Source organism: Thermoascus crustaceus, assembly GCF_041956765.1.
Source record: "Thermoascus crustaceus strain CBS 181.67 unplaced genomic scaffold VTN00scaffold_1, whole genome shotgun sequence".
Classification (NCBI taxonomy): Eukaryota; Fungi; Ascomycota; class Eurotiomycetes; order Eurotiales; family Thermoascaceae; genus Thermoascus; species Thermoascus crustaceus.
In genome coordinates, this window is record NW_027192527.1 from 4872024 (window position 1) to 4895591 (window position 23568).

The 23568-nt window shown below is 51.0% G+C and overlaps 8 protein-coding genes across 8 annotated transcripts; 4 read left to right on the forward strand and 4 right to left on the reverse strand.

Moving 5' to 3' along the window:
• Positions 1–3052: 3052 nt before the first annotated feature.
• On the forward strand, positions 3053–4999 carry VTN00DRAFT_1760 (uncharacterized protein; the record flags this gene model as incomplete). The annotated part of the gene is made up of 7 exons (XM_069427903.1): positions 3053–3439; positions 3528–3628; positions 3691–3944; positions 4005–4034; positions 4088–4137; positions 4203–4263; positions 4335–4999. The coding sequence occupies 7 exons, from the start codon at positions 3053–3055 to the stop codon at positions 4997–4999; spliced, it is 1548 nt and encodes a 515-aa protein (XP_069292462.1).
• Positions 5000–5325: 326 nt separating this feature from the next.
• On the reverse strand, positions 5326–5916 carry VTN00DRAFT_1761 (uncharacterized protein; the record flags this gene model as incomplete). Its single annotated transcript, XM_069427904.1, has 3 exons — positions 5326–5415; positions 5484–5764; positions 5823–5916. The coding sequence occupies 3 exons, from the start codon at positions 5914–5916 to the stop codon at positions 5326–5328; spliced, it is 465 nt and encodes a 154-aa protein (XP_069292463.1).
• Positions 5917–7229: 1313 nt separating this feature from the next.
• VTN00DRAFT_1762 (uncharacterized protein) lies at positions 7230–9536 on the forward strand (the record flags this gene model as incomplete). Its single annotated transcript, XM_069427905.1, has 2 exons — positions 7230–7857; positions 7909–9536. 2 exons carry the CDS (start codon positions 7230–7232, stop codon positions 9534–9536), a joined length of 2256 nt encoding a protein of 751 aa, XP_069292464.1.
• A 186-nt stretch (positions 9537–9722) lies between these two features.
• VTN00DRAFT_1763 (uncharacterized protein) lies at positions 9723–9974 on the forward strand (the record flags this gene model as incomplete). The annotated part of the gene is made up of 1 exon (XM_069427906.1): positions 9723–9974. One exon carries the CDS (start codon positions 9723–9725, stop codon positions 9972–9974), a length of 252 nt encoding a protein of 83 aa, XP_069292465.1.
• Positions 9975–10576: 602 nt separating this feature from the next.
• Positions 10577–12274, reverse strand: VTN00DRAFT_1764 (uncharacterized protein; the record flags this gene model as incomplete). The annotated part of the gene is made up of 6 exons (XM_069427907.1): positions 10577–10723; positions 10802–10899; positions 11003–11227; positions 11300–11492; positions 11560–11854; positions 11931–12274. 6 exons carry the CDS (start codon positions 12272–12274, stop codon positions 10577–10579), a joined length of 1302 nt encoding a protein of 433 aa, XP_069292466.1.
• A 583-nt stretch (positions 12275–12857) lies between these two features.
• VTN00DRAFT_1765 (uncharacterized protein) lies at positions 12858–14198 on the reverse strand (the record flags this gene model as incomplete). Its single annotated transcript, XM_069427908.1, has 2 exons — positions 12858–13814; positions 13866–14198. The coding sequence occupies 2 exons, from the start codon at positions 14196–14198 to the stop codon at positions 12858–12860; spliced, it is 1290 nt and encodes a 429-aa protein (XP_069292467.1).
• A 346-nt stretch (positions 14199–14544) lies between these two features.
• VTN00DRAFT_1766 (uncharacterized protein) lies at positions 14545–18731 on the forward strand (the record flags this gene model as incomplete). Its single annotated transcript, XM_069427909.1, has 5 exons — positions 14545–14862; positions 14921–14947; positions 14997–15940; positions 15991–18344; positions 18448–18731. 5 exons carry the CDS (start codon positions 14545–14547, stop codon positions 18729–18731), a joined length of 3927 nt encoding a protein of 1308 aa, XP_069292468.1.
• Positions 18732–19591: 860 nt separating this feature from the next.
• VTN00DRAFT_1767 (uncharacterized protein) lies at positions 19592–22704 on the reverse strand (the record flags this gene model as incomplete). The annotated part of the gene is made up of 6 exons (XM_069427910.1): positions 19592–20064; positions 20128–20199; positions 20250–20309; positions 20417–20789; positions 22170–22536; positions 22586–22704. The coding sequence occupies 6 exons, from the start codon at positions 22702–22704 to the stop codon at positions 19592–19594; spliced, it is 1464 nt and encodes a 487-aa protein (XP_069292469.1).
• Positions 22705–23568: the final 864 nt, after the last annotated feature.

The following is a 23568-nucleotide window of genomic DNA, read 5'->3' on the forward strand; positions in this document are numbered from 1 at the left end:
GATCACGACGTAAGTAGTTATTTCTTTTTCAGCATGTAATATCTCATGTATGTAGGTAGGTAAAGATGGAACGAATCCAAGACCGGATAAGTAGGTAAATACATAACTCACCCTTACCCCAGTAATTTCATCATCCCCGAGAATGGACTGGTCATGGTCAATGCCAAGGTTAATGTCAAGGTCCTGGTTGTGGTTGTTGTTGTTGGAGCAGGAGCTTGCTGCTGCGCTGTGCGCGAGGAGAAGAGCCAGAAGGTAGAAGTAGTACTTCATTGTGCAAATAAATCCCAGATTCGATCGTCGGGTGGATTTAGCTGTTCGAGCTTGGATTCTGTAGCGGGTGCCTCTTCAGAGGGTGAATAGAGAAACTTGAATGGAGGACTTTTACAGGTTGCTATAATTTTTTTGAGGCTGGACCCCGCACAGGATGACATTATTATGATGGAATTGTTATATTATTACCATATGCAACCTCATCGAACAACTTTTATGATGAATAGGATATGATGCTGTGTCTCTGTCTACGAAAAGACTGTAGTATTGCTATCTATCTAGGTAGTACCTACAGGGTGTGTACTCCCAAAGCAGAATCACCTTTCTTTATGTGGCTTAAAGTACTCAAGTCCAAAAGCACTTGACCGTCCACTACACTTGCCATTCCTCAAAACTATCTATGAGTCTAGAATTTACTCCGAGAGGCCAAGCCAATTGACGCGATAATGGTCCGGCAATGGCCCTTTCGAGGTACCTAGGGGACAGGAACAGAAAGAAAAGAAAAGCAGAATTGACAGGCCAGAGACTGAGATGCAGGATTGAACTTGTAGGTAGAGTATTACATCATGCTTACTGAGACTAGTAACTAAAGTACGCGATGGATTGGGCCCGACCATGATCTGTGAGTGGATACTTATTTAGGTACCAGGTAGGTTAGATACATCCATTAGCGGGTCCCGTCTTATTATAGTGTAACACATCTGTACCTAGATAGTTATCTAGATGCTAGGCCACAACTGTGTACACTGGGCTGGTCAATCCAGACATTAATGGGGAGATCATAGCGATAGAGTGGTTTATTCGAGCAGGGGCTCTTGGGTATGTATGCGTCTTCACCGGATGGGAGATGGCTTTCAATTAGACGTATACAATAAGTGTAATAGTGATACATGTCCCTGACAAGCTCATAGGTATAGTACGCTCTGTCAACTTATGAATACACCCAGTGAGTGCATTATATGTAGGTAATCAGAATGTGAAGTTAGGCTTTCTTTTTCTACTCATATCACCTTACCACATTACACATATTACAGTTGAGATATCTCTCAACCCGCTTGTTGCATACATCTGCCTTCTACCTTCTACTATCTATCTACCTAATCCAGGTATCTCCATGCTCATACAAATACCTACCTCCAGTAGGTACTCAACCTACCCAAGATCACAGGCACAAGACCAGCACCGGTGCCAGTGTCAGGGTCAGAGCCAAAGAAACACCTGCGACTGCAGCATCGTCAACATCTTCATCAAAAATCTAATCCAAAGTTCAATCTTCCGTAACCTATGCGCTTTCGTCAACCTTTTATGCTGTTGATTACGGCACTGTTCTTTCTATACGTCACCATACGGTACTTAAGAAGGAACGCTCAACAGCCATTAGCCAGTGCCAGTGCCAGGGCCATCACCAGCAGATTCACAGCCGGATATGTCGATTTGCGGCGGCAACTATTGTTCTGGCTCCCTGACAGTCGACATACCATTGATAAGCTGGGATAACTTCCTTGTTCTTCTTAGCATCCCAGTTCCAGCTCGGTATGAGGTTTTCCTCGGATGATGCGTGTTCTTGGGAGAGCTCAGCAGGTGCGCGCTCCTGATATTATCCTCTAAGCATTGAAACAACCATCCTCTCTGGTGCGATTCAAGGATGCGCATATATCCAAGGGAAGTCGGATACTATAGGAGAGATAGATGACACCTCTGCAGTGCTATGGATAGAATATTTTCATCAAACTCAAGCAGTTCAGCTGCTCTCCACATCCAGAAGCAGCAATTGTTTATGTAATAGTCTCAGATGTAAGCCAGTAGGGCAGCTCCTGGGTACTGCGCTGCAGGATATTAAAAAGACCTATCTAATGCTCGTCATACCTTAAGAGCATCCACGTGATACTGTACAACGCGAAAGTTCGCGTGATTGGACGCATGATACCTTTCAGTACAGCGTATGGTGCTGAGTGCAGTCGTGAATTAGGCAATATCGCCGCTCTGTATGCGTACGCACTTCGAAAAGAGGAGGAAAGCTGTGTCCTTTGAGCTATAGGTTAAGCGTCGTCCAAATCATCGCAGCATCATCCTCAGCTATAGGCAGACACATTTTGTAAAAGCCGCTAGGTAGGTAGCTCTAAAATCAGGCGGTACCTATCATGTTGGATTTTCCCAGCAAAGCGGTCAGTCTTAATTTTCCATGCATATTTCATCCCCTGGTCTAATGCAGAAATGCATGCAGTGCAGACTTTCCACGAGGTCTCGATTCTCGAATTGCCTGAAGACATCCGGTGACTCAATCGTGGAACCCAAGGAGCTTGGGGCTGCGGAGCTCCCAAAGAAAATGCCCAATGATCGTCTGAGAGTCGCCACAGACCAAAAGGTGAACACGTCGCAATCTGACAGCCTCGCGACAGCATGGTTGATGGGTCTCCTCCACTTCGCCAATGTAGGAACGCGTCACTCTGGCATGACAGACTCAGCTGAACAAGGTGCCTTGGTGAGGCAAAGAGAGGGGCACTACTGGATATAAACCGTATTTTCTCGACAGTCGGACGTTTCGGATGTTTGGCTCCAGCCCCATGTCCAAGCCACGATTGAAGCGGCCTCAGCCACACCTGCCCCTGGCCCCCGCCTATCAGCTGCCTCAGGTCTCGTCCTCGCGGTTAAATAAAGAAACCAGACCCAAGATTTAAAGGTCCTGCTTACCCTGGGATAGGTTACACAGAACCTTATTTTAATAAAGTATATTTCTCTCAAAACAATTGTGGCGCCCCGTCAGAGGCGTAAGCTATTCCTTATGTGCTTCTGTTCCGCCGCTATCGCCCTTGCGGCATTCCTTGCCGGACGGTATATATATCCATACGTTCCTGATTCAAATGTCCCTGTCACTGAAAGGATAAGCCGGCAAAACACAAACCGGCCAGTTGAACGGCCATTCGAACAACAACTGGAACAACCATTTGGACAACCATCGGAACCACCATTCGGACAACCACCGGAACCACCATTGGAACGACCATTCGAACAACCACTGCAAAGACCAGTTGAAGGACCAGTAGTCGAACAGTCACTTAAACAGCCGCTCGAACAGCTATTCGAATACGGAGATACCATCAAAGAACCAGGGCCATCTGCAAAAGAGATCATGTCTGGGATGAAATCTGTGGTTTATTTTGTAAATTGGGTATTGCTTCCCCCGTCATCTTATCCCTACATTGGATTGCCGCCTTGCATATTATATATACAGTTGCTAACAGCAGTATAACTAATAGGCAATCTACGGCCGCAACCACCACCCTCAAGACCTGCCAGCCGAGAAACTTACTCACGTTCTCTACGCCTTTGCCAATGTCCGTCCGGACAACGGCGAAGTGTAAGTGCAGCAGTTTTCCTGTGCTCTGCTGAATTGCACGTCTAACCATGCGTTTTCCGTAGATACTTGACCGACCCATGGTCCGACACGGACAAGCACTACCCCAGCGATTCATGGAACGACGTCGGCACCAATGTCTACGGGTGCATCAAGCAGCTGTTCCTGCTCAAGAAGCGCAACAGGAATCTGAAAGTGCTCCTGTCAATTGGTGGCTGGACGTACTCATCAAATTTTGCCCAACCGGCGAGTACTGAAGCTGGACGGGCCAGGTTCGCGGAGACTGCTGTGCAGTTGCTTCTTGATCTGGGTCTTGATGGTGGGTGACGGTTTTAGAAGCCTTTACTAAAGGTGGTCCATTTGCTGACGATACCTTCAGGGCTGGATGTTGATTGGGAATACCCCAAGGGTGAGTTGAAACTCGAGAAATAAAATATCGGACAGTGTTAACATTATGGTTAGACGACAACGAGGCTCAGAACTTCGTTCTGCTCCTTCAGAAATGTCGCGAGGTATGTCTCCACGAGCCTCAGCCCCATTCTGCTTGAGAAAATGTGTTGATACTGACGGCATCTAGACCCTCGACAGAGTCGGCGGTCCAAACCGCAGATTCCTTCTCACCATTGCCTGTCCAGCTGGTGAGTTGACCAATTTAACATCCTACACGCTATCTGCTTCATGCATACATACTAACCCATCTCTACGACAGGACCCCAGAACTTCACCAAACTCCGCCTTCGCGAAATGACCCCCTACCTCGACTTCTACAACCTCATGGGCTATGACTATGCCGGTAGCTGGGACACCATAGCCGGCCACCAGACCAACCTCTACCCATCATCCTCCAACCCATCCAGCACCCCCTTCTCCACCGTTGCGGCCCTGGACTACTACATCAACGTGGGCGGTGTCCCGCACTCGAAGATGATCCTGGGCATGCCGCTGTACGGACGCGCATTCACCAACACCGATGGCCCCGGCACACCGTTCTCCGGGATCGGAGAAGGTAGCTGGGAGCAAGGTGTCTGGGACTACAAGGCTCTTCCGCGACCGGGAGCCACTGAGTACTTAGACCCGGATGCGGGTGCGTCGTGGTGCTATGACGGGGCCTCCCGGACGATGGTCTCGTACGATACTGTGCCGATGGCGGAGAGGAAGGTGGAGTTTATCAAGCAGCGCGGACTGGGTGGTGCTATGTGGTGGGAGAGCAGCGGTGATAAGGGTGGAAAGACTGCCAACAAGGCTGATGGGAGTCTTATTGGGGCATTCGTGGATGGGGTTGGAGGAACTGGGGCGCTGGAGCAGGTACCCAACGTTCTGGAGTTCCCGGAGAGCAAATACGATAACCTGCGGGCTGGTTTCCCGGGGGAGTAGACGGATGGATGAGAACGAGAACGTGCAGGCCTCGTCTAGAGGGATGAGTCGTCCTCTTTTTCGATTTTTGACACATGAGAATGTTACGATCATGCACTACAGCAGCAGATGTACACTATGACGGCGGCAAGTGCCTTTATTTTGTTCTTTATCCAGCAGCTACTACCGCACGGCACATGCCATTTTTTTTTCTTCTAGCCTTCGTAACAATCGTATCACGTACATATTCCACCACAGCGTGCTCACTTATTCATGAGCAGCTTTACTCCCTGATTGGTATCCAACCATCAAGCCCGGGCGGAACAGTCCGATCGATCATCATTCGTCTATTTCGACTCGTCGAAGACGTAGGTGAGGTGGCACTTGCCACAGTACTGGCGGTTGTGCATGGCAGCCATGAAGACACCGGCACCACACTATTATACTCGTTAGCTCTAACTCCCAAAAGAAAGTCAGGGTACAGGATTCGTTGGTCGCAACTCACCTCGGGAGAGGGGCACTCGCGGCGGAGGCGCTCGATCTTGCCGTCACCGTCAACCTTGTAGTACTTGAGGACGGCGAGCTTGGTCTTCTTGCGCTTGTGCTTGATCTTCTTGGGGGTGGTGTAGACCTTCTTCTTGCGCTTCTTGGCACCACCACGCAGGCGCAGCACCAGGTGGAGGGTCGACTCCTTCTGGATGTTGTAATCCGAGAGGGTGCGGCCGTCCTCCAGCTGCTTACCAGCGAAGATCAGACGCTGCTGGTCCGGGGGGATACCCTCCTTGTCTGTGTGTGCAAGTCAGTAACCGAGTCCAATACAGAGGCAGAAACGGTCATCACGTACCCTGGATCTTGGACTTGACATTGTCGATGGTGTCCGAAGACTCCACCTCGAGGGTGATAGTCTTACCCGTGAGGGTCTTGACGAAGATCTGCATCTTGATGAAGGCCTAGGGAGAAATTGTCAGCACCTTTGTCTTTCTATTTCCGAGTAATAAACCCTGCGAACATGCTCAAGTCCCGCGCGACGATAAAATTCGCCTGCAAGGGGAACAAGAGCAAGGGATGGAAGTCATTGGGCAATAGACCACTAGTATGGAATTATATGGGATTCATCTTTGCGACTTACCTCGACAAGATGTCTTCCTCAACCTTCGTGCAAATCGTTGGAGAAGTATCGCAAAAACGAGAAAGCCTCGCCTAGTTAAAATCATTGTGCGATCACGTGTATGGACACCAGGGTCCCTCTGGAACGGGGAGATATTTCTCCGAAGACCGGTCACATGAGATCTCCGATAGCCAAGTTTGTTTATCCGCGACCTCGATCCATGGATCGTGTAGCGAGGATCCGCGCGGATCTGATCGTGCGGAGTAGTACTCCTCCGTATACCGATCTCCAGAGCATATACGACCTTTGATCGTAGGTACGGCACACTTCACGATGTCGACCGCCGGCAGGTCTGCGCCTATCCGTGACATCCTGTGCTAGCCAGGCTGCCAGCTGCCAGTAAGAAAGCTGGAAGAGAGCTTGCGCTGCACTTGCGTCACAGGCGGTGTAGACTAAAAGGATCTCCTTGCAGCTTGGGCCAATTATCAGATCGAGAAACACAGACCACACTCCTCACAGGGCGGTCGCGATAACGAGCTGAAATCGATCCACTCTGCGATTTGCTGGGTCGGCTGGTGGGCTCTGCACGTCCATGCCGAGCGGGTCTCTGGTTGCTCGGACGCCTTTGCCGTAGGATGTTGCTCGGACAACCGATCCATTGTTGTTCGAAGAAGTAGATCTAGGAGCCGCAGCTCGACACCTCTGTACCTTTATCTTCCCTTACATTAGTCTCCTCTTATACTCAGATTCTTCTTCCTTAGAAGAATTTGACAGGAAGACTTCACACGACCTTGAGGGGCAAGCCTCGAAGGGAAGTCTAAACACGCGGCAAGCTCGTCTCTCGCCAATTCTATACAGGTCCGAATCGCGCTGGTTGAAGGCTTGATCTGAGGAAGAGCGGAGGACTTCCGGGTTTACAAACTCTACCTCTCTTTCCCAGCTCCCCCTTTTCCCTGTATGAATCTGTGAGGACGCAGTTACTGAGCGGTATTAGGGTGTTACGATTTCAACCCGGCCGACCGGCTAGCGCTGCCCAAGGTCCGTCGTCAAAGCTTTATAGACGTCAAATACTCTGTATACTTACCTTTCCTGCTTCAGTTTCGGACTGTTCAACGCCGTTTCCGGGACTGTGCTTTGGAAACCATGCTGGCGCACGCGAACGACGACGCTCAGAAACGTCAACGGCAGCACCGACGACAGAACTCGACGCCAACTGCGGTCGAAGGGTCGAGGGTGTCCAAGCCTTCTGCACCATCAATGCACCGTTACGCAATGCACCGTCGGGGTCTCAGCCTGGATCAGCAGGCGTTCGATCATCAGCGATACCAATCCGCGCAAGCGCTGTCGACCGCCAATCCAGCACTATATCAGCACGTCCTGCGGGAAGCGCAACAGCAGCGACTGAGTCGACCCGTTCATCCGTATGCCCATGAGCAATCAATGCCAATGTCCTCGGCAGCTGACTGCCAGTCATTTGGCCAAGAGGACTTCCAGGACCTTACTAACCACAGCAGCAACGAAAACCCGTACGACAAGTCGACGTTCGAGCATATGCACCAAGGTCAGATGGACAAAAGTGCAACGCCATATATCAATGGTTTAGATCGACAATTTTTGGACAGCACGGGCTGGGGATTCTACACGAGTGAGAACATGCTTACGACGGAACATGGAAATGGGATCCCTGGAGGTATGAGACGACTGTCCGTACAGTCAGACTTCAATCCACAAATGCAGCGGCCACACACTCCTACCAGACAGATCAGTTCTAGTAAGTAGACTTCAGTGAGTATCTATAGAAACAAAGACTGACGAATTGAAGACTACTTCCCGATGACTCCAGCGACAACACCGTTCAAGAAGTCTGCGGAGCTTGCTAGCTATAGCCAGGGTATCCAGCCTTCTCCAACCAAGAAACAGAGTGTCAGCACTCTCACTCCCCCGGAAACATCGTACATGCAGCGAGCAAGGTCGCTTCAGGGCGTTCCCGGAAGCACTTTCGCCCAGCAGAGGGTCGATGTGCCATCGCCCCCAAACACCGCTTCATTCGACGTATTCGACGGTCAGAAATCTGACTTCGAGAACCCCGAGTTTCTTCAAGTGCCAAAGGTCCACGCGCCACCTTCTCCTGGATCGTCTTCTTTTCAGTCGGCACCAGAGCTTGCAGATATGCCTTCTCCCGAGGAAAACAACGGGAAAGCGCCAAAGGTCCCTATCGTTCCTGCCACGACTCAGCGTGCAAGTCCCCGGAAGCCACCGCATCAGCCGTCCTCCGGCTCCCCAACGAAGACCAAGCTGTCCCCACGGGTAGCATCAATAGACAGCCTCAATCTCGACTCTAGGATTCAGGCCTCCATCACAGAGACGGGTATCACCTTGGATGAAATCGCCTCATATATCTATGGCCCGGACCCTGAGGATGGAAAGTGGGTTTGCCTCCACCCAGGGTGTGAGAGGAGGTTCGGAAGAAAGGAGAATATCAAATCTCACGTTCAGACTCACCTTGGCGATCGCCAGTACAAGTGTGATCATTGCGATAAGTGCTTTGTTCGTGGACACGATCTCAAACGACATGCCAAGATTCACACCGGAGATAAGCCATATGAGTGTCTCTGTGGGAACATGTTCGCCAGACACGACGCGTTGACCCGCCACAGACAGCGGGGAATGTGCATCGGAGGATACAAGGGTGTTGTGCGGAAGACTACCAAACGTGGTCGACCAAAGAAACACAGGCCGGAAATGGAAGAGAGACAGGATAAGGCAGCTCGCACTCGTCAGAGAGTCGCCCAAAAGTCTTCTGCTGCCTCGGTCTCGGGATCCGACGTGTCCAGCAAGTCGCCTCCAACGGAAGTCCTAGGGAATATGAGCCTTCACAGAGGTAGTCCCCATGAAGAGGCCCCGATGTACCAGCCTGAAAGCTATGGGCTGCCACCGGATGTCTTCACTTTCACTCCTCCTGCTTCCCCTGGAGACAGCACTGGAAACAAGCCATCATCACCGACCCGAAGCTTCAGATCGCTCACCCCGGCGATGGAGGACGAGAGACTGCCACAGTCTCCTTCCAAGAGGCCTCTCGAAAATATCCCCGAAGAGGTGCCAGAGCTGCATCCATGTCTCGACAGTGATGCGACAGTGGCTTCCGGTGCGACTGTCCTGTCTTCTCCGCACACCATCCCCACACTCGGTGGGTCGACAAGTGGATCCGAGCTTGAAATCTTCATCAACCAAGATGCTTCCTCCAGCTTCGGCAAACATGGACTCCCTGGGATCAACGACCCCGATATGGCTGCCTTCCCAGACTACGATCACACCTCGAGCTTTGAAGGAGAATTTGAACTGTTCCACGGGAAGAACATGTCGGACGGAGCCACCTTAAACGATGACTTCTTCCTTCAGTTTCAATCCGACGAACACCTTCCATCCGATGCATTCTTCAAAAGCTTTTAAAAAGCGAGTCGACCCCTGATGTGGGACTGTATTATGATTCATCTTATCTTCCTTGTTTGCAATATCTGGCCGTACTGGAGTATATTTGGGACAACGACTTCATCTGATAATGACACCATGACATGACATGACATAATACGAGACGATGACAATTTCCGTGGAAAACGAGAATAACGTCTGCTTACGATGACAACGCCCGCGCATGCCATGTTATGGGAGATTATATATTGTTTCATTCCCTTTGTTCCTTTTCCTTTTAGACGATTCATGTACAACTACTGCACGATCTTGACGATTTTACTTGAAGCTGGCGATAAGGAGGACTTAATATGGGATTTTGGTGCAAAAAAGGAGTTCTCCGGTCAAATTTTTCTTTTTATCCAGTCGACAGCGTTCCTTTTCATATGTGAAATCTCTTTTGTTTCTTCCAGTCGATGATTCGGTGCGACATACTCAACATTACTTTTCTTCCTTGTGTCTGACACTTTTGTTTCTCGCTGGAACCCTGGTGGCTTGTATTCTATCTAGCAAGCGGTACAATGAACTGATCTTGGCAATATATATCTATCTCCTGAGTTTGTAGTTGAGGTGGTAGCTTCTCAGACTTTCAATTCCTGTAGATGCACACTGTGGGTTTTGTGTGGGTAGAGGGATGTGGGCCCCACTTGTGGTGAATATATAATTCCCTCACCCACTTCCCCCAATGGGTTTCTACGCCGAGGATCCATTATTTGTATAAAAAGCATCGTTCCATGAGCGTTATTATCTCATTTTCCCACCAATATTGACTGGTGAGTTCTAATATAAATCGATATATTATATACAGTACACTCTATCTATCCTCTAGTCGCACTGCCCTAATCATCTATCCAGCGACATCCCACATACCCTAACCCATCTGCGTATCGTGTGCTGTTTGATTATTGCTGATTAATTATTCCCTTGTATGTATGTAACAAATTGTTACATACTGGAAGTGAAAAAATAGCCGAAAAGGAACTCCAACTGGTAGGTATGTACACTACAGTTTAATAAACAAGTTACTTCCTCTGCCACCCGATCTCCAGCTCGATGGCGTGGTCTTCGTCCGAGTTTGACGCGAAGATCTGGCTTTGCACGGGTCCCTTGGGCGCTTTGTCCGCGAAGAAGGTCGTGTTGCCGTTGTAGGCGAGTTTGTTGTCGATGGACTTGTGTTGTTGAGTTAGTATTAAAGGAAGGGAGTAAAAGAAAGTGGTTAGAAAAGGGCATGTGTGCAAAAAACTTACCGTGAAGACAGAGGGATTTCTGACGTGCGGTCCGCAGATGAGGACGTCGTTCTTGTCGAATGCGCAGGGGCCTTTGCGAGATTGTAGGGTGAATCCGGCTGTTACAAAGAGGGCTCGTTAGTCCAGGTCCAGAGTGTGGTTGAAGTAAATCAACACAATGAATGGAATCTAATTTCTTCGAGGGAAACTGTAGTAACATACCCGAGACTTTCTTAGTCCTGAACGTTGCACATGCTCCCGACATCAACCAAGTACCGCGACCGATGACACAACCGCGTTGCTGGTTCTCCCTGAAGACTCTCAGATGGCCTTTGCCTTCGAATGGATTCCCCGTGGGTGGGGACGGGGATGGGTCAGTCGGAATAGCCTTCGATCTCTTGGGCAGATAGCGTATTCCCGTCGCGGGACAGTTCGATTTGGGACCATCTGGTAAACTGTCAGATTCTGCCGGAGGGAGAGTGTAGCTTAAGAAGAGATCAGACGGATGTGACCACGAACCTGGATCGCTAGGGACAAAGTCTCCGGTTTGCAGCCGGCCAGCTACGTTGAAATGGTACCAGATCTCGTTCAGTGAGCCATAGCGGCAGCGAACTGTGACGTCGGCTCCGTGGGCTTCTCGGAGAGCGTCTTGTATCTCGTCCAACGTGTAAGTCTGCTCGTTGGATGGTACGATTCCGGCTTTGGCGAGAATCTGGTAGCGGTCAGCTTTGTTTCAAGTTGTATACAACATCTAGAGTTAGAAGGATTTCCGAACAGACCTCGTATGAAGGCAGCTTCTGGAAGATTTCGACGGTCTTGTCGAAATAGTCCACCACCTCCTGCTGCGGGAGGTAGTCGACATAGCACTTGGTCTCGAGCGTGCTGATGCAGGTACCGTGTTTGTTCCATTCGTGCTCCCAGAGGTCAGGGTCGTCGCCGCGGAAGTCCTTCCAGTACACATCCATGTAGTCGAGAAGGTCTCCGCGACCGGAGTCGACCAGGATCAGCGAGATATTGCTATACTGCCTTTTTGAATCGCAGAACTGATCGAATCCGCCGTCGCAGTGGTCCGGCCTAAATATTGAAACCGAGTTCAGCCTCATTGGCCAACTCCGAGCCGGGTAGTATGTTCTTTCTCGATCAGACTCACCACAACCCATGAATAGTCCAGGAATCATCAGGTCCCGTAGCTGGATCAGTGTCCCAGAGCTGCGTCTGGAGTATCTGTCCACCGGGGTAGTTGAAGCAGCAGGTGTCTTGACCACTGAATTTGGTTTCGCAGCTCAGCTGCGGTTTCGGGCAGGCAGAGAACCCATCATCCAACGAATACAGCGTAGAATCCTGAGAACCTGAACCCGAGAGAGCAAGTGTACCAGCCAAGGTCTTTAGAATCTCCTGGGGTCCCGGAATCCTCTGCGGGAGGATCTGTTGCAACCCCGACATACTGACAGCAGGCAAGCTGCTCCAGGTACTTGAAGCGGCGGTGACGGGCATTGAAGTCGGCCCTTTTCTCAATCAAGGCGATTGATTCTACTCGATCAGACCTCGAAGCTTCCAATGGCAATATACCGCGACTCCCAATGCAGAATACTTCTCGACCCTAAAGTTCATATAGAGAAGAATGCTGTGTTAAGGCCAATAGTAAGTCCAAATGGCCTCAACACCAGCGCCAAGGTTCCCAGTAGACCTAGGACATCATAGCTCCCCTAGCTTCATACTTTGTTGGGAACGTGACGTGTTGCTGACTAACATACCCAAAACAAACCCGTTATTGGCCGTCTCGCGATAAGAGAGCAACCCGATTCTGGAGTACCTAGGTTTTTTCTTGATATCCTTACAAATAGGAGATCCCATGTGGTATAGTGGTTAACATCATCGTCTTTCACATGAAGAATAAAAATATTGGATCTCAGGCTTCCTTATTTTACAGGAAAATGATCAAGACTCCGGGCAGGCCAAGTCTACCTAGGAGTGGAGGGTATCATCAATACTGTACAAACAGATCGAGTCTGCCGGAGAATATCAGACAATCTCTAATAAGCTAATACAAAACCTCGAAGGCACCAATCTAAAACCTCTATCGTGCATGTTCCGTCCGTGTATCTTCATGCGTTCTTTCCTTCCATAGTCTCAACACCTCGAAGCCTACTTCGACGGCGATGAGGAGGATAATAGTCCACTCCAGCCTGAGGCCATGTTTCTCGCTCAACCTCTCTCGGAGCACACTCGCGATCTCTTGCGCGTAGTCCATCTTCTCGTTCAGGACCTTGATGCGTATACCGACATCCAGAGCTCTCCCGACCTGTTCGTAGTAGCCCTCCAGGCCAAGCTCATGTCGGCTATCCCAGAAGATGTCTGGCAGAGAGTCTGTGAGTTCGGAGTAGAGGTTGAGTTGCGCGCGGACACTGAGGAGCTGGCCTGTCTTGCGCAAGATGAAATCCCGCGTGAAAGGTAAGCGTGAACCTTTAGATAGTAGCGTCGGGATTGCGCGGGTGGATTCGAAATAGTTCGAAAGAAGGCTTTCCAGTACAGCCAGCTTTGTACTCCGCGCCAATCCCGACGAAAAAGCAATCTTGGTCAAGACTGTATCCACGGACTGTCGAACTGGCAACTTCGACTCCAGTTCGTTCTCAAGTTTTGTTCCAAGGATAATAGTATCACCCTTTATGCAACTGTTCTCTCGTTGGGGATCCTCAACGTATTCGAGATCTTCGGTCTCGAGGTCATCAATATGGGCTCCCTCGGCCGCTGGGAGCAAGGTTCTCGTGGCAAGGTACGATGTGAATCCTTCTGGCAGGGACCATGCGACGACTGTTCCGGACGGGAAGACGAACACATCACCAGCTTCATCCGAGGAGAGGTCCGTTGAGTTTGGATTGCTTATGCGACGCAGGGAATCTAGGGGAACCTGGATGTGAACGACTTGAGGGTATAGGCCGGTATCGAAGGGATCGGGTTCATAGCCCTTTCCTTGGAGGATTTCCTTCACTTTGGAAATGTTAAATTGCTCAGCAACAGCGTAAGCAGTGACTGTCTTTTAGAACATCAGCGTATAAAGTCTTGTTTAGAGCGCGAAATTTATAACCTTAGTCTGGTAGAGGCCCTTCTCTTCCGCGAGTTGGGCCTTGGATAGAATTCCATCTCTCGATCTCTGAGCTTCTACAGCAACCCTCCGCAAGGAAGTCTTTGTTGCTGGGATCTTTCCTGCTCTCCGCCTCTGCTTCGAACTTTCGACGACTGACTCTCCAGCGGGGTCTTCTTGTTTCTGTTTCAGGTGAGCGTTCGAGGAAAAGAAGTCTTTCCGTCGGGGGAAGCCTAAGGGGGACGTTGCGTGGATGTGATGGTTCTGCGGTTGTCTCAGGGCCCCGAAGACCGTGGGCTTTCTACAGCCCGAGCAGATGTAGGGTCGAGCAAACATGGTGGTCGTGATTTGCCGTTTTCGGACGAGGAGGCACGGATCATAGAGTAGCCTGGTCTGTCCGGCTACCCAAACTCGGTGGATTCAGCATATCCCACAGCTAGGTGGACGGTTTAAAGATAGTGTGAAAGAACACAGCATCTGTTCGGTTCCATTGATATATTCGGATGTATCCCGGCGGTCCCGAGATCGCGGATTCGGTCCTCGTGTCCGATGGTCCGTTCCTCGGGCATCAATCACGAGCCTGCTGAGTCAGCACTCTAACTACCCCAGGTCCAGACGCCAGCTCTCACCTCCGCAGGAGCTCGAGATACGAGATAACGCGAGGTCACGGAAGCCTCTCGCCATGGACGCGCCTGGCGCGACAGAGGCAAAGGGCAGTGCCCATGACGAAGGTGAGAAACTAAAGGAATCTGCCACGGAGAGCGGGGCAACCTCCCGTGGTGCCCGACTTCATCGCCGCACCGAGGATGGGCCTGCGCGCAGCGAGGACGATGACGGGGAAGAAGATGATGATGATGAAGATGAAGAGAACGAGGATGATGATGATGAAGAAGATGACGAAGAGCCCCGTCTGAAGTATGCCTATTTGACCAAGCATATGAACTCTGTATACCGTAATGGAGACGCGACGAGCTCGTTCGCAACAGGTGGGGATAAGATGGTAGGCTATCCTCCAGCACTTGGATCCGTGACATATGTCCTAAGCTGAGAATATCTAGATAATCGGAACGCATAATGGCAATATAGTGAGTTATTCTTAGGCCCGGCTGATCTCTGTATACTGACCGCCCATAGCATGTACTGTCACTGCCTCTATTTGAGTCGCTCCGTGTATATCATGCGCATTCAGCTAGCGTCACCTGTGTTTCTATATCTCCATTCTCGCCTCCCGTACGAAGCCTGAGACCGGATAACTTGAGCAAGCTCTCTCTTGAGGAACTAGCTCCTTCGATAAGATCCTCTGCCGGTTCTATCGGTTCCTTCGGCACCTCGAGAAGCTCGCGTCAGGGAGTCCTTCCTGCCACTCCCTCTAACTCAATCTACATTGCAACCTCTTCGATTGATGGAAATGTGTGCGTTGCGTCTCTGGTAGACCCGAAGGATGTCCTCCTTCGGAACTTTGGCAGACCGGTGCAGGCTGTTGCGTTGTCTCCGGAATATAAAAGCGATAGGACTTATTTATCCGGAGGCCGAGCTGGGAACTTGATTCTGACAACGGGCGGCCGTATCGGTACGAGTACAAACTCGACGACAATGGGAGGCGCCGCAGCGGCGGCGTCCGGCTGGCTTGGTTCTCTTGGTCTTGGAGCGAACACGGGCAAGGATACCATACTTCATAGCGGAGAAGGGTCCATTAGCACGATCAAATGGTCGCTATCTGGGAAGTATGTTACCTGGGTCAATGAAGAGGGAATAAAGATAATGCGGACAAACTTGCACTTGGAGGATCCGGAGTTGGCTTGGAAGCGAATTAGCCATATCGATCGCCCAAACCGCCCGGGATGGGAAGAGATGGCTGGCGTCTGGAAAGCTCGCGCTGAGTGGGTGGACGAGAGCTCGCTGGAAAGCGATAGTGACGCGGCCTCACATCACGGTGACTCGACATCCGAGGTATCGGCGGTCAGCGAAAAAAACGAGAAGCTGGTAGTTGGCTGGGGTGGTACTGTTTGGGTCATCAATGTTTACCCCGATAGACTAAATGCTGGAAGAAGGATAGGCTCGGCTGAAGTCGCTACAATGTTCGTCGTCTTTTCATTTCCGTGCAGATCAGCAACTAACCATTTTATAGACTGCGAACTGATTGTATTGTTTCCGGGATTTCATTGTATACCCCTAATTTACTTCTCGTACTTGCATACATGGAGGCACGGGACGATGAACCCGAAGGCGGATCTAAACCACATAGGTCGCGCCGTGGAATTCACCGCAGGCCGAAGGGCTTGGAACCTGAACTGCGTCTCATTGACATCGAGAGTAAAGAGGAGATCAGTGCTGATACGCTTTCTGTCAGCCGCTACGAGAGTCTTTCTTCGTCCGATTACCATATGAGCGTACTCCCGCCCGCAAAGGTCCCCGTACAAGCTGCTCAGCGAGGAACCTTGGGGGCTCTTGGAAACGGTCTTTGGGACGCAACTCTATATTCTGCTCGGTTGCTGAGCTCCAGTGCGAGTATTCGGAGCAGCACCAGCAGTGGCGATAGAGTTTCTGGTAGGGCCCCGAGCTCTTTCGGTTCCAGAAGAATCTCGAGCAGCGAGAACCAATCCAAAGAACTGCAAGCCGTTGCCGGAGCTGGTGGTGTCAAAATCTTCATTCACAGTCCGTACGACTGCGTCGTCGCTGTGAAGAGAAGCCTTGCAGATCGGTTGGCATGGCTAGAGGCACGCGGCAAGTATGAGGAAGCGTGGAACCTCGTCGACGAGCATCCCGAGGCCGTGAGCCCCGCCCCTGAAAGGCCTGGTAGCGTCGCTGGAACTCCCGCAAAGTCTCAAACCAGTCTCGTGGAATTCTTCGCCGATGACTCTTCATCGATCACGACGGTTGGCCACACGGTGGATTCAGCCGCTGAAAAGGAGAAGCGCCGGATTGGCGACTTGTGGATTGAGCAGCTCATCGACCAGGAGCGCTGGAAAGAGGCGGGTGAAGTCTGCAGTAGAGTTCTCGATACGACACCCAAATGGGATCACTGGATATGGGTCTTCATTAAGAACAACAAGTTCGACGAGATCAGTCTACATATCCCTATCGATATTCATCCTGCTCTCCCTTCCGTTGTTTACGAAGTCATCCTTGGACACTATGTTTCTCGAGACCGGTTCAAGTTCAAGGAACTGGTCGACCGGTGGCCATCTGATCTCTTCGATGCCAACAGCGTTACGGTTGCTATCGAGGATCAGTTGAAATCGGAGGATGTTATACAGGACTCAGAGGAATGGCGGGTTCTAATGGATAGTCTTGCAAGGCTGTTCCAGGCAGGTGGTCACTACCGTGAGGCTCTGCGTTGCTGCATCCTTCTGCAGGACGCTGAAGCAGCAATGGCCTTGATAAAAGATTACCGATTGGTTGATGCTGTTTCGCACGATATTCTTAGGTTTATCCTGATCCGCGTGTCCAAGGAACAGATGAAGTCAGCTCCCATCTCTGAGCTCGAGGAAGCCACCGCGGAACCTATCCAACTGCTCGTCAGCGAAGCGTATACGGGAATCGTCCGCCCAGAGACGGTCGTAGAACAGTTGCAGGCTGCAAATAAGCCTCTCTACCTCTACTTCTACCTCCGGGCTCTCTGGCGGGGAGAAGCGCTGCGGTCTGAAGCCGAAAAGTCTCGCCTCCGCGGCCGGGGTCGCCGCATGAGGGAGACGGCAGACAAACTCGCCGCAGACGAAGGCAAAGCGCTCATCGACCCCTTCGCCGACACCGCTGTCGAGCTGTTCGCAGACTACGATCGACCGTTGCTCATGGAGTTCCTGCAGTCCAGCACTGCCTACTCCTTCAGCGCCGCGAGCACCATCTGCGAAATCCGGCGTTTCACACCAGAACTCATCTACCTCCTGTCCAAGATGGGCCAGACCAAACGGGCGCTGAACCTGATCCTCTCGGACCTGAAGGACATATCCCAGGCCATCTCCTTCTGCAAGTCCCAAGACGACCCGGATCTCTGGGAAGATCTCCTCAACTACTCGATGGACAAACCGCAGTACATCCACACACTTCTCACAGAGGCCGGTATGGCCATCGACCCGATCAAGCTCGTCCGACGCATCCCGAGCGGGCTGGAGATCCAGGGTCTGCGAGAGGGTCTGGCCCGCATGATACGGGAGCACGACATCCAGGCCAGTATCAGCCAAGGCGCGGCCAAGGTCATGCAGAGCGAAGTCGCCGTGGCGATGGACACGTTGCGCAGAGGACAGCGACGAGGGATCAAGTTCGACATTATCGGAGTGGAGAGTCCGAAGCTGGCGGAAGGAGAAGGAGAAGAAGGAGCAGCAGCGGCGCCTGACGCGAAGGAGAAAGAGAAGGAGAAGGAGGAGGTCGAGCATGATGACGAGACACTTAATGAAGAGAAGACAATGAGAAGAAGACGAAGATCTCCTGTCCTCCTTCAACCGGGTCGATGCGCAGGCTGTCACGAGCCCTTCTATCCGAACGGTAAGTTACTTTACTCGCAGTCCCCTCCCCCCTCCCCTTCATTTCCCTCTACCCCACCTTCTCTCCAAACTCCTGAAGAAATAAACACTAATATACAAAACAGAAAAAGAGACCCTCATCGGCTTCGCCTGCGGCCACGTCTTCCACCTATCCCACGTCCACGCCCACCCCGAACCCGCCGCACCTACCGCAGACGAACCTCCCCCTCCTTCTCCTCCTCTTCCCCGTCCCTCAACAGCAGCAACAGCAATAGAAGAACCATCCATATCCCGCACCGTCGGACCAAAAGTGACCACGGCCCGCTTACTCAGGGACAGGATCGGAGACGGATGTCGGATCTGTGCCTTGGGCAGACAGGTCGAGAAGGCCGTTGATAGTGGGTCGTAATGAAGAAAAAACGCATAATAAAACAAGACTGAATGAGAAAAAACATGAAAGACAAGTGAAGGGAAATGATTGTTTTCTTTTTTGGGGGGCCATAATGATAACGGAAGCCTCCGTTCATCTGGAGAGATCACTACACGGCTCAGAGTTGGTTGGGCGTTGGCCGTTCGCGACGGCATTTCTTCCCTCCTGCCCTTTTCAATATTAGGCTATGCCCATGGACATCGGACGCATCAAGGCTGTGGCCTTTTTTTGGAACTGAGGATTGGGATATATATGCATCGCTATACTGCTTAGGGAGTACGATGGTAACTCCTTGGGCCCCCCCCCCCCACTGGTGAGTCGGGTGGCTTAGGTAGATCTTTGCCTCTTGACAAAAAGTTGCTGATCATATTGCCTTGGTGGAAAGGAATGCAGGCAAGATATGAGTGGCAAGAGTGACGGCCTGCTACGCTACATGATATGTTTGGAGGTTATTTTCGGTACGAGTCGATGACATGACATAATGGGATAAGTGACTTCATGTGCTTGCCTCAAGATACCCAAGCTAGCCAGGCCTTTTCAAGGAGATAATCCAGAGTCGAAATTAAACTTCTTGTATTAGGACGGCCAAGCCGTATTAATAAACTTGAAGTTACATACAATTCTTTGATATCATTGGAAGCAAGTGAAATATTTCCCTTGCATCCTGAACATAAAGATCAACTGAAACATTTTTCCCGCATTCGAAATCACAAAAGACACGGCCAGTCATACCACATGCACACTCACGTAAGGACCGAATGGCTTATGGTGCTAACAGATGCTTTTACCGCGCTCCTGCTACTACGGAAAGACGTAGAGACGCCACTCTCGAAGGGTCCTTACATCGTAACGAGAGCGACGAGTCCCACCGCCATGGCGAGCATAGCAGCAGTCGTTCCCTCGTTGTATGGAGCATCGTTAGATGTCTCGGGAGTGTGGGAAGGGACAGGAGCAGTCGAAGCTGGAGTGGGCGACACTCCGGCGATGGTGGGTGAGTGCGATGGAAGTTCAGTGACCGAAGACGAAGTTCCAGGTGCCGGAGCAGAGCCAGTCTCAGTAGGTCCAGAGGGAACTGGGCTCGCCGTGGTGTCCGTAGGGGTTGGAGCAGGACTCTCAGATGGAGGAGACTGAGGGGTGACGGAAGGGGCTGGAGCTGGTCCGGTAGGAGAGACACCGGGAGTGCTAGCCGTCCAGGTGGAGGTCGGGGTTTCACCAGCCTCGGTCGAACTCTCAGGAGTCGGACTCGGAGCAGGCGTGGGAACAGCCGGAGTAGAGCTTGGTCCGCATTCAGTCACAGTAACGGTGACGACGTCTGGTGGGAAATGCGTTTATTAGCACCCCGGCAGATTCTGGTGGTTACACAGCATCCACTTACCGCCACGAGGGAAAAGCTTGCCGAATTTCGCGAAGAACGACGCGTCATTGGCTCCGTAGACATTCACATTGTCTGCTGAAGCTTAGCAGGTAAAACAAGGGAGATGGTTACGTGACACTTACCAACGGGATCAACGACCTCAAACCCATGGGCCTCGATAGCCTTGACCTCACGAGGAAGCTCTAGAAAACCGTTTGGATCAGCCAATTGAGTGCCACAGTGCATTGTCGGGTATCAAAAGGGAAACTATGGGAGATGGCACCACTGGCTCTCGAGGGATGAGGCTTACTGGCACCAAGAGCGAGCTCTGCGAGGACCCAACTAGCCACGAACACAATGAGGTTGAAGTGCATCTTGAACATCGTCCTGATCTTGGTCTGACGAAGATGAAGTGCAACGAGCAGTGAAGGATCAAGATAACTGACCGAACGAGCGGATGGGGATGATGGAGATGGCAGGACGCTGATGAGTGTGGCGACGGGAGATGAGGATGATGAGGAAGAAAAGAAGAGAGAAGAAGGGAAGACGGGGGGAGAAAAGAAGGTTTTGAGTCTGCGCGTCTGTTGTGTGGGACGAGAAAGGAAGGCACGGTGGGAGTGAATCAGACACTCGCGCTGTTTATGCTCGCGGGAGGGTGCCTGCCACGAAGGCACTCCCGGTTCCTGGCGACGTCTGTCTCCTTCCACTTACGTTGTCCTGTCCCTGAGCCGGACTGCTGGATGCGGTAGGTTGTTCATCATCCCGAAGAAGTCACGACGGGTGCCTACAGCTATCTGGGGCACAAGACCCGAGTTGAGCAACAAGGCCAGTTCCTTTTACTCGATTTCTCTCTCTCTTTCCTTGTCTGCGTGACCATCATGCTGAACGGCATCCTGAAAAGACATTTCTATCTCCTCTCGATGTCTATAGGACAGCAGTTTAGATAGATACCATGATATCTATAGCCTTTTGATACAGAGCGCCAGAGGCTCTGGTTTATTATCCACGTCCCTACGACAAGTCGCGGAAATATCTGTCCTCTAGGAAAACATCAGTCTGATATAGGATGTCGGGAAAGATCCACGTGGAAGCGGGGACATTCCAGAAAACGCTCTTTATGCCGGAGATGGTCTCTGACTTCGTGCTCTACCATGGATACCCAGCTGTTTAGGGCCACTAACGCAAGAGCAGTCGTCAGACCTCGCGTGGTTTTGTGAGTTACCACGGCTGTCGAGACGTATTATCTATCACATCCTGACGAGCTTGAACGTAGTCGATGATGCCTTCTTTGGTATCGTTCTGTTTCTCCCGTCTGCCCACCAAATACCTAAAGACTAAGGCTGTGGGATATACTGGAGCCCGTGATGCCACGACCCTTCACATAAATCCGATCTAACTAAGTATATTAGTAATTGGTCTGTGTTAGCAATGTCTATTTATTTTCGAGAGCCTGATTTTCCTTCCCTCTTTTATTTAAGCATCTTTAGCTCTCCTCGCACCACTCTCTTCAGATGGACAATTTGCTAAGGGTGAACGAGACATCACCTCGATTAATCTTTCTTTATACAGTAAAACTTGTCCTTCGTTCTATCTATCGACTAGTACTGTATCGTCTCCTGCCAAGAACACACGTTGCTTTAAGGTTCCGTTGATGCCGAGATGATCAGGGCCCATGCACTACCTAGCAAGCACGGTGACCTGCTGTACGATTATTGACCAGTCCCGATCACAGTAGAAATGGTAGATTGAAAACACGGCCGTAACAACAAATTTGAAGAAGGGGGGAGGACCACAACACTTAGGTGGGTTTCTAGGGTTCCCCGGTTCCATTCGCAATATGGGGGAGCAGTCAAAAGAAGAAGAGGCTGTGAAATGAAATATTTGCAATTCGGTCTTCTACTGATGCTTGAAATGCACAGTAAATAAAGTATGTGCTTGAAGGATGCTTTATAGACATTGCCATGACTTCATAAAAACAATTATAAGATTTATAGATGTCCACACATTCTCTGTCTCCCTCTCTTTCGCAAAACAAGAAACTCCCAGCCCAACTCAAACCGAACTGTACTTCTTCGTTCACTTTGGAGCTCATATCGCGGCGCATGGTCGCCTTCTAGTTCTCCACGGAAGTAGGAAGTATAACCCAGCATGGTGGGGTTCATTTTCGGATCTTTGTTCTCGACAAAGGCCGTCGAGAAAGCAGGAGGCGGGTATTCTGCAGTTGTTGCAGTAGCAGCTTTTCTTCGTGATCTCCGCAGAAGGTGGAGAATGGCAGCAAGGGCGATGACAAGGGGGACTCCCAGGCCCACACCGAGACCGATACCGAGATTGTTGTGGGACGTTCCGTTCCCCTCTGCAGCTGTGGATGTCGCGGCGGCAGGGGAGGTGCTGGAATCAGCTGTCGTCGGCTTAGGAGTAGGCGCTTGAGCACTTGAGATGGTAGTCAGGGTAATAGTTGCTGGATGAGGACGATGAAGACATGCTCGAGCCGACAGATGCTTGGTTCCAGGGAATGAAGAATCCAGCGCTCAGGAATCCGCCATTCAGCTGGTCGTCGTTCGTCCCTTGACCGTTGACGACCCGAAAGACCAAGGGCATCGAGCGATTCGTGAAATGGAGCGGAACGGCGATCTGCCATTCGTACCAGGTGGCTGCTGTGTTTGCTATATCATGCCGCCAATATCAGCCATCTTTCCCCCGCGTCATGCCCCATCAGATTACACCGATTTATAGGTGATTCTTTTCAGCAGGTGTTAGTACTTATTGACTATGCTTTGTGGATCATTGAAGTTGCCCCCGTGAATGAGATAAACATTGCTATTGTCATATACCGTCTTCCAGCTGATGTTCATGGGGGTGCCCTCTTCGAAGACCTCAGGATGGCCGTTTGGAAAGAGAAACGAGCCATCAGCGTACGTTTCTGGAGGAGGCAGTCCATGGGCAACTTGGCAGAGAAGAGAAAAGGAAGAGATTATCAACAAGAACCACATTATTCTCTCGAGGTATAATGGCGGTGATGGGGCCGCAGACACAGCAGAGCCGCACAGCAACAGCTGGGAAAGTCTGAGAAGAGGCTGTTATCCGGAAACTACCACTGTACATATAGGTGGGGTGCGACATAGTCCGCCGCATACAGCGCTGTTAGCATACGAGAAGGAAGGCCCTGCAGTCTTGCAGTGGTGCCGTTGAAACGTCCGGCGAAATGTCCCTGCATTGCTTTCGCACTGCCATCGCGGCTAAGTGTCACCAATGAAGATGGAAACTGTCCCTACTGCTTACTGCAGGTAGTAGTGATCCCTTGTGACTACTATGTATAGCGGGAGACGGACTTTGGAGTCGGCGCTTAATTCGTGGGTGACTGGTTATTGCGAGGTTGAGGTGTACGCCAAGAACTGTCTCGTGGCCTTGGCCCCAAAATAGACTTAAATAGGCTTCTGACTTGGACCAGAATGCCCAATGCCA